General features: G+C 48.7%; 1 protein-coding gene across 1 annotated transcript in view; it reads right to left on the bottom strand.

Moving 5' to 3' along the window:
* TTC39B (tetratricopeptide repeat domain 39B) overlaps nucleotides 1-15,361 on the bottom strand; it is a 134,518-nt gene extending 119,157 nt beyond the window's left edge. The window contains exon 1 of the mRNA XM_062208220.1: nucleotides 15,178-15,361. Within this exon, the coding sequence (XP_062064204.1) occupies nucleotides 15,178-15,219 (42 nt within the window). The 5' untranslated portion in view covers nucleotides 15,220-15,361. The remainder of the gene's footprint in view (nucleotides 1-15,177) is intronic.

Here is a 15,361-nt window from a genome sequence, read left to right as displayed (position 1 = left end):
CAAAAGCAAGCACTTCTGCTGGGAAGGAATGTGGAATGTTCAGGAAATCCAAAAGAGGCTGGAGTAGCTACCATGGCCTTGGAGGAGGGGAACAAAGAAGGCAAAGCCATGCAGCTCACAGGAGTGGGGCTCCTTTCTAAGTGCTGTACACAGGCATTGAGAAGCCACACACAGAGGAGCAACAGGTGATTGATGTGTGACAAAGAGCCCTAAGGCTGCTGCGGAGCCGTGTGGATTGTAGAGGGCAAAGGGCAGAGGAAGCAGGAGACAGCAAGACTCTCTCCCCCCTCTCTCCTCCCCTCCGGCAGTGCAGGCTCCAGGTGGCGGTGGGGGTGGCGATGGAGCCCCGTTTCAGAGAGAGACTCACCAGAACTAGATGACATTCGAGTTGGAGAGGCGCAGGGGAAGGAAAACCGAGGACACACAGGGAGAATCAAGGATGAGGTTGTGATTTTTTTTCTTTCGTTTTGAAGGAGGGCTCCTATGATTGACTATTGCTATTTATTTATTTATTTATTTATTTTAGTTAAGCAATGCTCTTTTAAATCAATCCCCAAAGCCCTATATTTGCTCCTGAAAATTACAGAAGGGATGACTTCCAGGCCACGAGTGAAATGGAATGTTGTGTGGTCTTTAACAAGCAGGCTAGAATTCTTAAAACACCACAAGCCCCTCCTCAGTCGTAAAATGTCAGAGCCTACCTTACATCCGGGGGACCCTGGCCATCCCACACATACACACTTCAAGTTTCCTGCATGTCAAATGTGGCATTTCTACCTAATTAAAAGGTAACCCCTCTACCATAAAGTAAAAGGAGAAGTAAAAACAGGAACACCTCAGACAAATAAAGATCATTGATTCTAAGCTACTACAATTATTTACTTTAAATTTCAAACATAATTGGCTATATGATTAAATGTTGGAGTCCCACAGCTTAGTAAAGTTACCATTCCCATTGATTATCTAACTTGAACCAGGATGTTTATTACTGCTTGTATTTAGAAACAAAAACAAAATCTTACCCCGGAAAGTGATTTTAAAATTCATATATCAGCAAATGAATATTTAATGTCAAGATGTTCACTATGGTTTCCCATAGTATTTGAAACAATCCTACTATGAGTCTTTGCTGCTCTGTAGAATTCTAGCCATTTGAATGCACTTACACAAAGCAAAATCTATACAGAATCAAAGTGATGGCTACAACTAAGTATGCAAAGAATGCCAGGAACTGAATGAGGTACCAGGGTTGTATCCGAAGGCTCCCAGTTGAGTATTCGAATTCCCAGGGACTGATGAGGACACTGAAGCTCACAGAGAGGTTAAGTAACTTAACTTGCCCCCAGGTCACACTGCCAGCAAGAGGCAGAACTCTCCCCACCTCTGTACACCCACAGGCCCATCCATGCTGTTGCCTCTCTCTTCCATTCCTTGCTAGCAAGAGAGAACAAATCTGAAATAGAGGTGTGCCAGTAAAAGGCTGACTGATGTTGTATGATCCTTTGTTCTACTTGGGACTTTGAATCCAGTGACAGTCTCTTTTATTCAACTGGTAATAGCTTAGCAATGCAATCATTCCTGCATCCTTCCAGCAGGAGCCTAAATGAACTGGGTAAATAGCAGCTGCTCAGAGAAATGAACTAGAAAATCAGGAAAAACTGTCATCCATATGAACTATACTTCCATCTTCTGCTTTCTTGCAAATGGAGCAAATTATTCTTGGCAGGTCTAATCCCCACAGCCCCCAACTCTGTCTCTCTCCTAATTTTTTTTTCTTTATTTCATTTATTTGAAAGGCAGAGTTACAGAGAGAGAGAGAGAGAGATCAATCTTCCATCTGCTGGATCACTCCCCAAATGGCCACAATAGTCATGGCAGGACCAGACCAAAGCTAGGAAATAGGAGCTTGATCCATGTCTCCCACGTGTGTTCAGAGGCCCAAGCACCTGGGCCACCTTCCACTGCTTTCCCAGGCATATTATCAGAGCTGAATCAGAAGTAGAGTAGCCAGGACTTGAACTCATGCTCAAATGGGATGCTGGCATTGCAGGCTATGGCTTAACCCACTGCACCACAGCACTGCCCCCCCCCAAACCCTCTCTTCTGATGATATCACAGCGTTAGAGCAAAGCCAACCTTTGACCCAAATGCACCCTACTCTCCAGTTTTGTTTTTCGATGCCCAACACTTACACTTCATTCTCATCATATATCTTATTTGAAAGACAGAATGACAAAGACAAAAAGATGGAGAGACAGATCTCCCATCTGTTTGTTCACTCCCCAAATGCCCACAACGCCTGGTGCTAGGCCAGACCTAAGCCAGGAGACAGGAACTCCATCAGAGTCTCCTACATGGTGACAGGGGCCCAAGCACTTGAGCTATCATCTGCTGCCTCCCAGTGTGTGCATTAGCAGGAAGCTGGATTGGAAGTGTGCAGTAGCCAGGACTTGAACCCCACATTCAGATATGGGATGCAAGTGCCCAAGTGGTAGCTTAAACCGGCTGCATAATACCTACCCCTTGGCACAAGGAATCTTTGTAGGGTTATGGAAATGTTCTTAAATTGGATGGTGGTGGTAGCTATACAACTCTATAAATTTGCCAAATATCATTTAAGTGAATGTCTAAAAGGAGTGAATTTTATGATATGTAAATGGCATTTCAATTAATCTGGAGTTGTTGAAGTGTATTAAGATAACAGATTAATAGAGCAGTTTACAGAGGTACATTCTGCCTCCTGATTGAGAGGCTAAAATATCACATTGCTAGAAAATACTCAAATTTGGCTCAGCAGTTAGGACTCCACTTGGGATGCCCACATGCCATGTAGGAGTGCCTGGGTTCCAGTCCCAGCTCCATTTCTGATTCCTGCTTTCCGCTAATGTGTACCCTGGGAGCTGACATGCAATGGCTCAAGTAGTTAAGTGCCTGCCGCTCACATGGGAAACCTGGATTGAGTTCCCAGCTCCTGACTTCAGCCTGACCCACCCATGGCTGTTGCTGGCATTTTGGGAGCAAGCAGATGAGAGAAATCTCTCCCTTTCCAGTAATATTAAAAAAAAAAAAAAAAGAAAAGAAAGAGAGAGAGAGAGAGAAGAAGAAAGCACTCAAGGGCATTCCTTTGCTGCTATTGATGAGAGAGAAGGGTCAGCATTGCCTATAACCCATCCCACCCCATTTACCAAAGGAACAATCTCTTCTTCCTCTGCTAAGGAAGCCAGGAATGCTATGAGGTTCTCATGCACCTGGAGGGAAAGGAAGGCACAAAGTTCCACAAAGGCTGGAGTGGTGGCACCTGATGTGGCGTCTGAGTGGTGGCATCTTCTATGGCCAGGTGAGAGAAGACCAGATGAAGTAGCTGGGAAGTGAGAAAGGACCACCTTTTGGTAGAGGCAGCATGAGAAAAGGGTTAAGAAGCACTTTAGAATGGCTGGTGTGAAAAGTCCATACTGGGAACACAAGATGCTACAACGCACCCAATCCCACCTCCCCGCCAGAGTAAGAGGCGTTGGTGGAGGGGCCCAGGGATGTTCACTTGAACAAGTCACCAGCTCCCCAGACAATTTCCATGCACACGTAAGTACAAGCCCTGCTGAGACAGATTCTAATGGAAGCTGTATACCAAAGTGCTTGCGTGTGCTGCAAAGGCAATGAGAAGCTACAGGCAGATTTTAGGAAGTAAAGTGAGAATGCACATGGACTTTAATTTCTTTTGAAATGTTTATTTATTTATTTATTTATTTAAAAGGCATAGTTACAGACAGAGAGAGGGAGAGACAGAGAGAAAGGTCTTCCATCCTCTGGTTCACTACCCAGTGGCCACAACACCTGGAACTGGGCCTATCCAGAGATCAGAGCCAGAAATTTCCTCCAGGTCTCCCACGTGGGTGCAGGGGCCCAAGCACTTGGGCCATCCTCCACTGCTTTCCCAGGCCATAAGCAGAAAGCTGGATCAAAAGAGGAACAGCCGGGACATGAACCAGCACCCATATGGGATGCCAGTACCACAGGCGAGGCTTAACCTTTAAGTTAAGTGCCACAGTGCTAGTCCCCTTTAATTTTTTTAATTCAATTATTTTCATTATTCAAAAGGCAGAAGATCAAGAGGGAGAGAGACAGATACACACACACAGAGCTCCTCTATTGGGTGGTTTACTCCCCAAATGCCTGCAACAGCCAGGGCTGGGCCAGGCCAAAGCCAGGAGCCAGGAACTCTTGGCTCCTCCACTTCCAATCTAGCTTCTTGCTAGAGCTCACCCCAGGAGGCAGCAGACAATGGCCCACTTGGGTCCCTGCCACACACATGGGAGCTCCAGACTGAGTCACAGCTCCTGGCTTCAGTCTAGCTAAGCCCTGGCAGTTGCAGGCATTTGGGGAGTGAACCACAGGAAAGAAGACTGTTCTTTGTCTGTTTATCTGTCTCTGTCTCTGTCTCTCTCTGTGCTTTTCAAATAAAATGAAAATAAACAAGTATTTCTTTTATTAAAAAAAAAAAGAAATAAAACTCTGCTCTTTATAAAGTACCCAGTTTCAGGTATTCTATTACAGCCCCACAAAACTCAGTAAGACAGTAACTGAACACAAATGTAACCTTTCAGAGGTGATGGTCTCCTATGAACACCTAGATGTTATAGAAAAGCCCTGTGGGCCGGCGCCGCGGCTCAACATGCTAATCCTCCACCTTGCAGCGCCGGCACACCGGGTTCTAGTCCCGGTCGGGGCACCGGATTCTGTCCCGGTTGCCCCTCTTCCAGGCCAGCTCTCTGCTATGGCCAGGGAGTGCAGTGGAGGATGGCCCAAGTGCTTGGGCCCTGCACCCGCATGAGAGACCAGGAGAAGCACCTGGCTCCTGCCTTCGGATCAGCGCGGTGCGCCAGCTGCAGCGCGCCAGCCGTGGCAGCCATTGAAGGGTGAACCAACGGCAAAGGAAGACCTTTCTCTCTGTCTCTCTCTCTCACTGTCCACTCTGCCTGTCAAAAAAAAAAAAAAAATCCACGATACCACACAGCCCCACAGTGCAGCCTTAACAACGGCGGGGCTGAGCACTGTGTGCATCAACAATCCTCACAAGCAGCCCTGTGAAGTAGGTTCCATCCGCTGCATTTTCTAGAGAAAGAAACTGCAGCTTGGAGAGTAACTTATCCAAGGCTACAGAGAGAAAAGCAGAGATCCAAACGTGAGTCTGGATGTGGCACCACACCACTTGATGAGATGTGTCACAGAGACATGCACTGCTCCTAGTTTTTGAGGCCTGTATGCATATTAAGGAAATTAGCAGATTTAATTCATAAAGCCTACCACACAATATAAATGACATGACATGGATCCCTAGGAATGACTGGACACAGGGGTCAGCACGGTCATTCTGTGGAAGATCCATAAATACGCCGGCTATGTGAGCCAACAGTGTGTCCCACCTACTCCACCTGCAGCGGCAGGGTGGGAGCAGCCACAGGTCACACCTAAACGAACAGACTGGCCGTGTGCCCATAAAACCTCAATTATGAAACTCAGCAGGAGTGCAGGCTGTCTGTATCTGGCCTTCTGGTGTAGTTTATGGCCCCATGACCTATGCGAAGGGCACTGAATTTGGAGTCAGGGGCATGTGGCTTCTAATTCTGATTCTGTGCCTAAGCTTGCTGAGTGACCTTGAGCCAAGCACTTTTCTGTTTCTAAGATATGTACTCTCTTCTCAACTGACAGCAAAAATAAGGTCACACTTCCCTTTAGCACAGCAAAACGGCTACAGATCCTTCATGAAATCCACTAGGAATGACCAGTGGCAGCAGTACCCAAGGGGAAGGCGTCAGAGGAAAGAAAAGTAGCAATTTAGGGTACGTTTACGTGCCAAGTGCTTTGCAAAGGAAATCTGATTTCAAAAAGATCCTGCCCCAGTTGTCCTGGAAAATGATGTGAGAACCTGAGGTTTGTTTCCTTTAGTTCGGAGTGGAAGGAAGGCGACTGATGCACTGGAAAGGCCCAGGAACCCCAGACTCCGGGACACAGTGGCCTGAGGCAGGTGGACAGAGACAAGGAGGAAGCAGCCACACTCAGAGAAATCAGGGCGCCCTGCTGACCACACCTGCACGGTGGTGGCTCGGGTGTCTCAGGATTCGGCTGAGGGTGAGAGCCCAGGGTATGAGATACAGCCCATGGCATTCCTCAACGTGCCTGACTCTGCCTGTATTTCTGCTTACAGGCAACGCTGTAACCTGTTCTTTAGAAATGGAGTTGAGACAGGAGAAAACGAAACTAAAGACACAGGATCACCGTCGCTTCCTTCATCAAAAAAAGAAAGAGAGAGAAAACCATTCCCCCAATACAGGAAGGTACAAATGTCTCCCCACTGTCAAAAATGAAAACAGGAAGAAAAACCTCATTCCCTAACTAAACAAGTCCAAAGCCTATCAAAATCCAGCTGCACCCACACGCTGCGGCTCTCCAGCCCTAACCACTTTACTCAGCGCCCCTGTTGTCCATGCCTGCGCCTACTTCCCCTGCTCCCTCGGTCTGCCTGGAGCAAGAAGAGTGACCTGGCCTGACGCTGCCCACTGATACTCCATCATGCAAAGTCCAGATCAAATGTCGCCTAGACAACAGCTGTCAGAGCTGGAGGGAACTTTACATGCAGTCATTCATTTCAACTCCTTCATGTTGCCTGTGAAAAATCCGAGGCCCAAAGGGTTAAGGGACTTCCTCTAAGTCAGTCACCAGCTGGCCAGCAAGGCCTTGGTCTGGAAACCAGGCCAGCTGATGCCCCCGCCACTGGGAGGGCACACCCTCCTTGGGCAGGGGCCCAGTGCGCCATGAGAGCCCTCTTCTCCACTTCTCCGTGGAGTCCTGGGCTGCTGGCACCCTCCCCCAGCACTCTCCTGCCCTCCAGGTTAGAGCCACCTGCTAGTACCCACATTCCTGACCTGCTGCTCCAGAGGAGTCAACATTCTATTTTACTCATCACGTTATCCTGTAGTTGGCTATCCCATGTATATAATGGTCCTTCAGCGAGATCAAACAGTCACTCAACAATCAAAACAGAACATGAGAAACCCAGCTCCTGCCCCACCAGTCTTGCCTCCTGGCAGTCTTGCCCCGTGACAGCCACCTAAACCCTGAGCTCTGGACACTGCTGGTCAGCTGAAGCCCTGAAATGCACACCCTCACTGCCACAGTGGCCCTTACTAGGGCTAATTCTGGGTGTTCACTGTTACAAAAGCCTTATTTCTGGGAATACCCAGGAGCATGTTTCTGGAAGAGAGATTGGTCTATGAATCAGTGAACTGAGAAGGAAGTAAGGAAGGCAGCCTCACCCAATGTGGGCGGGCACCGTCCGATCGGCTAAGGGCCCAGCTAGCACAGAGAGGCAGAGAAAAGGTGAACTCTCTCTCCCCCTCTCTCCCCTAAAGCTGGGACACACTTCTTCTCTTGCCCTTGGACATCAGAGCTCCAGTTTCTCTGGAGCTTCAGACTCCAGGGTTTGCACCAGTGCCCCCTGCCCCAGGTCCTCAGGCCTTCAGACCCTGAGCCCTGCTACTGGCTTCCCTGGTTCACCAGCTTACAGATGGCACAAGGGGGGAGGAGTGGCCTCTCCACTCCTAATTCCTCCTGGTTTCTCTGGAGTACCCTAACATCCTGTCCCCTCCAGCCTGGTTTCCTACCACCCTCACTACCCAAAGTTCCCCCAACTCTGGACCTTCCCCTGCTATTTCCTCTCCCTGAAACACCCTCTAGGAACTCGCTCATCACCACTCACTTCTACAGGACTAACCCCTATCCAAGAAATGGCCTCCTCCAGGAAACCACCCCTGATCACTCCTGGCTGTGGTACTGAGGCTCTCTTCTATAGCCCCAACGCCCCTGACATCCCCCCACCATGGCTCTCAGTGCACATCTGTCTCCAGTCCCCACCAGATCCTAACTCAGGGCAGGCACTGTGTTTGCCTCTCCAACACCCAGAACCACCCTCAACACATTCAGTCAGACTAGTAAGCCTGACTTACCAGTTACCATTAGGCAAAAAAACCATACAATGTATCATTTCACTGAAATCTTTTAAAATGTGCAGATGTCAGCCTCCTATCTGTAACACCAAGGGGACACATCCATGGATCACAGCAACAAAAGCATCACTCATCACAGCCAGTCTTCAAATAAAGAGGAGATGCAAGACGTCACTAAGAGCTGCCGGCCAGTCCCACACTGGATTCCCGTAGAGGAGAGCAAGGACCTCACCAACAAGGCCTTCTGGCTACACTGTAAACAGATATAAACAGAGCTGTTGCACTGGGTGGAAACACGGACCACAAAGAGGAGAGCCATGAGACAAATGCGCCCCAGGAAGCCTCACCAGCGCCTCCACACGCTCTGGGGGGAGGGGAGGGCTGTCTTTGGGAACTGAGCACAAAATGACTTGGGAGGGGGCACTTGAGATGGAAACTGGGGGGCTGTCACAGATGGCTACACAGAAGCCATGAGCCTGACAACGTTGACAGTATCAGATTCACAGTGTGGATAATGAGTAATAGCACCCATGGGCAGGGACCTGAGATAAGCAAGCCACCAGCTAACACAGGAAGGATTGCTACCTGCCTGCAGAAACACAGCTGCACTGCCACATTTGCAAGGAAGGAAAGAAGCATCTGACTACAGGGGAGGAGAAAATGAGAGCATGTTCCACTTAGAAAACAGCATTCAAAGAATAGATGGGATTTTAAGAGAGATTCAAGACCGAACAGTTTGGGAAAACTGCTTGTTTGTTAACCTGAGCCGGTGCTGAGACTGATGGTAAACTGATTCCACATTCTCTTCTGGCCTGCATCACCCAGGCACAAACACCCTCCCTTAACCCTGTCCCATCCGCACCCTCACCAACAAATGGCCCGGGCTCCCTCAATAAGAAAATGCTCAGGGAGCCACTGGGGTTAATCTGCCTGCCACCTTCCCCATCCTCTGCACCCACCTGCAGGGGAATAGGATTTAACCCTTCTCCTACTTAGGAGACATCACCACAACTCTCATATAAAGAACCCTGAATTATCACAAACAATCCCTCCCTCCCTCACTGGCCACTAAGCCACCTTCGTGTTTTCATTAAGAAGTCCCTCAATTCTGCCCCTTCTCCCCACCCCTACCCCAGCCTCTGCTCTACCTCAGTCTGCTCCACCTGCCATAGCACTGACAACCTCTTGTCCTCCCCGCTGGCTCCACCAACTTCAGCAGATCTCCCCTTCTGAAACAGGAGAGCTGATCATACCTCCCTGGTACAAAACCTTCCAGAATCCCCTTTTTAGGAGATACAGCCCAAACTGCACTTCATGTCCCAAGCCAGACTTTCCAGCCTCCATCCAGGCCAGCTTCCCACAAGTCCTGCACTTCATCCCACTTGCTCTGCCCAGCGCAATCTTGCTCATCCTTCAAGATCCAGGTCAACTACATCTCTTCTTTGGAGTCCTTGCTAACCCCTGAACTAAGGTGGCCAAGTAGCCCCGTGTGTACCTACGGTGCTAGCAGAATCCTGAGAGCACTCCACTTGCTCTCCTAGTACCCTGCTTTGCACAATCTGTTATGTGGCTCTCCAACCTAGGACCCACTCTGACCCCCAAACAGAATAAGTTACATATGTAATTGCTTTTTGCTAGACCTTGCCTGTTGCTCAAGGACAGTAACTGTTTTGTTTTAACCCATTAAGTTCCAAGTTTTCAGTTCTGTAAATATTTCAGTGACATAATACTTCTGTAAATATTGCTCAGTTTAAGTCTCTGTGTGTGTGTGTGTGTATAACAGTGGGAAATAATGGTTTAAGGGAGTTTTCCAGTATCGGAAGACTGTTGGCATCTAAGAGGTACATAATGAACACTAGTGGAAAACAGAAATTATTCTGATTCCAAGAAAATTATAGCAAATTATTCTCACATCCCACATTGGAATGCCTGGGTTCAGGTCCTGACTCTGCCTACAGTTCCAACTCCCTGTTAATGTGCACCCTGGGAGGTAGCAGGTTACGACTCAAATAGTTGGGTCCCTGCCATGCACATGGGAGAACTGGACTGAGTTCAGGGCTCCTAGCTTTGGCCTGGCTCAGCCTGGACTGTTACAGGCATTTGGGGAGTGAATTAAAGGATGGAAGATTCTCTCTTTGTATGAAAGAAAATTATGGCAATCAATTTTATAAAATCTTCATCTGAACTTTTAAGGGGAAAATGTTCTAATCAGAATTAAGCTTAAGAGTCCTGCGTTGAGGGCAGGGGTCTGACCTATGGTTAAGAAGCTGGTGAAGATGCCCACGTCCCAAATCAAAATACTTTCGTACAACTCCCAGCTCCAGCTCCTTCTTCCAGCTTCGTCCTAATGCAGACCCGACAGGTAATGGCAATGGCACAAGTACTTGGGAGAGAGAAAAGAAGTATGGATTGAGTTTCTGGCTACTGGCTTTGGCCTGGCCTACCCCAGCTGTTGCAGGCATTTGGGGAATGAACCAACAGATAGGCACTCTCCCCTTCTGTCTGAAATTTTTTCCCTCCCTCCCTCCCTCTCTCTCTCTCTCTGCCTCTCAAATAAATAAATAAATCCTGAATGAAAAAGTAGGCCATGAGAGCATCTGTCACATAAGCCATTTCTTTCCCTAATACAGTGTTTCCCAACTATTTTTCATTATCACCCCAAGAGGCCATTTTTGACCTTTTTTTTTTTCCTAATTGCATCTCTCCGTGAAATGTTAATACCACAGAGCTACATATCTGTGCTTTACGGGTTTCAGAATGACTAAATTAAAATTATAAAAGTTAAATTAGAAATGTCAAAGCTAGAAACATTTACTCATAAGCATATTCATTGATAAACTTTTAATTTAAAATATAATGTAGCACATTACATATGCAAATTACCAACTTATATAACTATATAATAGTATTGTAACCAAATTTTTCAAAACACTCAAAAGTATTATTTTCCCAGCAAAAGTAAAACAATTTTAAAAAGATCTTAAAAGTTATTTTTAGTGAACTTCATTTTTGTTTCATATTATACGCCTTAACTAGCTGCTACATATTCATTCAGATCTTGATGATATTTTCTCTTCTTAGCACCTGACATAACTATCAGCAGGCTGATTAATAAAACTAGATAATAAAATATAAATGATTTCATTTAAATCTCAAATTCTGAGTCACACAAATAAAACCACAGAGGCAGCTAATGGTAGCCCATTTTCCATTGCAGAAGTTGCCAATCAAGACATGACTTCAGGATCAAGCCAAAGGCCTGTGCTGTGGCGTAGCGGGTAAAGCCTCTGCCTGTAGTGCCAGCATCCCATATGGGTGCCAGTTCGAGTCCCGGCTACTGCACTTCTGATCCCGCTCTCTGCCATGGCCTGGGAAAGCAGTAAAAGATGGCCCAAGTCCTTGGGCCCCTGCACCTGTGTGGGAGATCCAGAAGAAGCTCCTGGCTCCTGGCTTCAGATCGGCATAGCTCCAGCCATTGTGGCCATCTGGGAAGTGAACCAGCAGATGGAAGACCTCTCTGTCTCTCTGCCTCTCCTTCTCTCTCTGTGTGTAACTCTGACTTTCAAGTAAATAAATAAATCTTTAAAAAAAAAAAAAAAAAAAAGGCCAGCACCGTGGCTTAACAGGCTAATCCTCCACCTTGTGGCGCTGGCACACCGGGTTCTAATCCCGGTCAGGGCGCCGGATTCTATCCCGGTTGCCCCTCTTCCAGGCCAGCTCTCTGCTATGGCCCGGGAAGGCAGTGGAGGATGGCCCAAGTCCTTGGGCCCTGCACCCGCATGGGAGACCAGGAGAAGCACCTGGCTCCTGGCTTCAGATCAGCGCAATGCGACGGCCGCAGCAGCCATTGGAGGGTGAACCAACAGCAAAAAGGAAGACCTTTCTCTCTGTCTCTCTCTCTCTCACTATCCACTCTGCCTGTCAAAAAAAAAAGAAAAAGAAAAAGATCAAGCCAATGCTAGAAAGTGCTCCAGTCACAGCCATCTTCTTTCCATGGATTTGCTGTAACTGATCGTGCACATATTCTGTACAGCTTCTGTGAACTCGCTGTAAATACTGCTCACATAATATCCAACAAAGCCAACTGCAGAGACCTCAATGTCAAGAAATAAGACTTCACCAACTGAGCTCTGGAGAGCCAGGAACCATAACATCTCAGATGTTTCTGCCCCCGTGAGGATGCAAGTCCTAACCTCTGTGCTCACACATCTCCCCTCTTAGCACCTATAAAATAAACAAAAACCTATCGTTTCCCCAAGAAATCATTCATCCCACAGCTTTCATGGTAGCTCCATTACCATCTCCTTTGGTACTTGGAAAGAAAAAGAATACCCATTTTATTGGTCCTTCTCCCAAAAAGGAGCCCCTGTTCTCCCCCACAAAAAAAGCAAAATTTTAGAGCTGGAAGAACACTTAGAAATGGAGTGCCTGCTCTTCATAAGAGGAAACTGAAGGAGCCCTCAGAGGTGGAGAGCCTTGCTCATTCAAGGTCACTGTCTGGTTCACTGTTATATCTCCAGGCCAGCATAGGGCTTGGTGCCTAAGTAATCAGATGTTTGCACACATCAATGAATGAATGACTATGGAGCAAAGAGCACTGAGAGTCCAGCTTACCTCATTTGTAGCCTAGCACTTGCCCAACTATACTACTTTGTCCTTTTTCACTTCCCGGGAGTTTCAAATAATGACCACAGAACCTCTCTCACTCCTCCTAAGTGTGTGAAAAGTTTCCTGGCTGAAATGAAGGATTTTAGTTTTACAGACCCACAATCCAAAAACAAGGTCTTAATCCTGGAAAGAGTCCTCCAGCTTATTTACAATAAGGAACTTTCCACAAGCACCCCAAGGATACTGAGTCCACAGCACTTCCCCCACACTTGCTTGCCTTGCTTTTAGTTCTTTATCCTAGAGTTCTTGTTCATGTCATATCTCCCTATCCGGACTGAGAACCCTAGAGAGCCAAAATTGCGTCTTCTTTTTCTAAGGGATCCTCCAAGTTTGAACACAGAGCAATGCCCAATAGATGCTGCAAAATTTATACCAACAGAAACAGTGCCCCATGAGCGGACTGGACATGAACAAAGAGCTTTGTTTCTACCTTGCTCATCTCCTAGAACCATAGTTGTGCCTAGTATGTAATAAGAGCTTACCAGTTGATAAGTGAAGGATAGGGCAAAAACTGAAACTTTATTAAGCAGTTAGTCATCCAACATTTACTTGCAAAGTATGCCTGGCTCCCTGCTGCTCTGCAAACTACCTTCCCCATAGAGCTAAGCCTTGGTCATCAGCTGATAGGTCTCCATACTTGGGCTCATCTTGTAGGTAGTGGACATAGAGAGGGTGCCCATTTGTCAGCATGGCTGGAACAAGCCAGCATTCATTAACACCATCTCCTCAACAATGCCCAGCTCTAGATGATCATGTAGTTCTAGGCACAGCAAATCTTTCTGGAAAAGAGACCTAGATTCAAAATTGTCACTCCACATTCATTCCCAATCTTGTTTCTTCATTCATAAAATAATGAAACTAAGTGGCTACAATTATAGGGAAGCAGCTGGGATATGGGACCAGGACCATCTTGCAGGAAGCTTTGCATGCGAGGACCATGGATATTTAATATACAACAAGAGGGGGTTGGTGTTGTGGCATAGTGGACTAAGCCTCTGCCTGTGGTGCCAAGCATCCCAAATGGGCTCTGGTTAAGGTACCGACTGGTCCTCTTCCAATTCTGTTCTCTGCTCATGGCCTGGGAAAGCAGTGGAAGATGGGCCCTGCACCCATGTGGGAGACCCAGAAGAAGCTCCTGGCTCCTAGTTTCAGATCGGCTCAGCTCCGGCAGTTGCAGCCGATTGGGGAGTGAACCAGAGGGTGTAAGACCTTTATCTCTGTCTCTTCCTCTCCCTGTAGCTCTCTCAAATAAATAAATAAAATCTTTAGAAATATATATATACAACAGGAGGCCGCAAAAACTCTTCAGGAAGGAAGTGAAAGCATGAGCCAAGCACCATGAAAGTGTTACTAACTTTATTACAGAGAAGAACTGAAACAGGAAAATACAAGAAAAAGCGCTGGCTCCAGGTCATACCTAAAGACAGCCTAAAGCTATGAATAAAAGTTGCCAAGGATGAAAATAGCAACGAATACGCTATTTCATCATTTGCCCTTACGAGTAGTGGAAAACTTTCAACTCTACACAGATGCATCTGAACACGCTCTGTTCATTGGGCTGCGGTCTCAGGACTCTCAACGCCAAGGGCAGGTGGCAGGGCAGGTGGGAGGTGCCGGGTAGACCAGCTGCCCTCCTGTCTGCCAGAAGCGTCAAGGAGCTGCAGTTCGGCTTTTGTTTTGTTTTTATTTGGGACCCACGGCACTCGTTGTTAGGAGTTCCCTAGCGTCAGCTCGCCTCCTCCAGATCTTCCACTATTGCATCATTTGAAACCAAAAGCTCCCGAGTTGCGACGTGTAAAATCCCAGTCGGCTAAAATGGCAGCAGCCGCAGCTGCGGGTGCTGCGGCGGAGCCTCGGCCTCCACTTCAAGAAGCGCCAGAGTGCGCCCTCTCCGAGCCGCCCGGTGCTGAAAGGAACAGGCGGGGAATCCACAGGTCCGCCACAGGAGACGGCGGCGGCGCACGAGAAAGAGGGGAGCCCCCAGGAGGCGCCCGCCCCCTCCGCCAGCCCCTACACTCGGGACCCCCCGGGGGACCGCACCAGGCAGCCTCCTGCCAGGCGGGCTGCACAGACGCCCCTCGGTCCCTCTCGCCCCGAGCTGGCTGGCTGCCTTCATTGCCACCGATTCCGCGTCTCTGGACTCTGCCGCCGGCAAACTTCCACACAAGGTGAGATTCCGAGGTCGAGAACCGGTGCCGGCACTGCAGGCTCGGACCTCGTACAGCCCAAGCGTCCCCGGGCGGACTCCGGGCGACTCCGAGCGGCGGGTCCTCCGTCCCCACTGGCTCGCACCCAGCGCGCGCCGGCCGGGCGCGGGGTCCGATCCATCCCCAGCCCGCGGGACGCCGCGGGCGCCCACCGGCAGCCGCTGCCCCTACGGCGGCGCCGGAGCCCGCACGTCTCAGAGCCGGGACAAGGGGGCGGGACCTCGGCCGCCTCGGTCCCCCCGCCCCGGGGTCCCCGTTCGGGGCTCCGCAGCAGTGCCCGCGCTCCCCCCATCAGTTAGTACCTCGTCCGCTTCCAACTCCGCTCGGTTGCTTACGAGCGCCATATTCCTCCTCCGGCTGCTGCCGCCCAAAAGCCAAGAGAGGAACCCAGGAGCCGACACAGTTTCTCAGCTCTGGGTTCCACGCAGCTTGAGGGAGGGAGGAACGCGGAGGCCCGGCGGTCCCGGGCGGGGCCCGCGCGCGGCT

This window comes from Lepus europaeus, chromosome 12 (genome assembly GCF_033115175.1).
Source record: "Lepus europaeus isolate LE1 chromosome 12, mLepTim1.pri, whole genome shotgun sequence".
NCBI lineage: Eukaryota > Metazoa > Chordata > Mammalia > Lagomorpha > Leporidae > Lepus > Lepus europaeus.
This window is presented reverse-complemented; position numbering and strand designations above follow the sequence as displayed.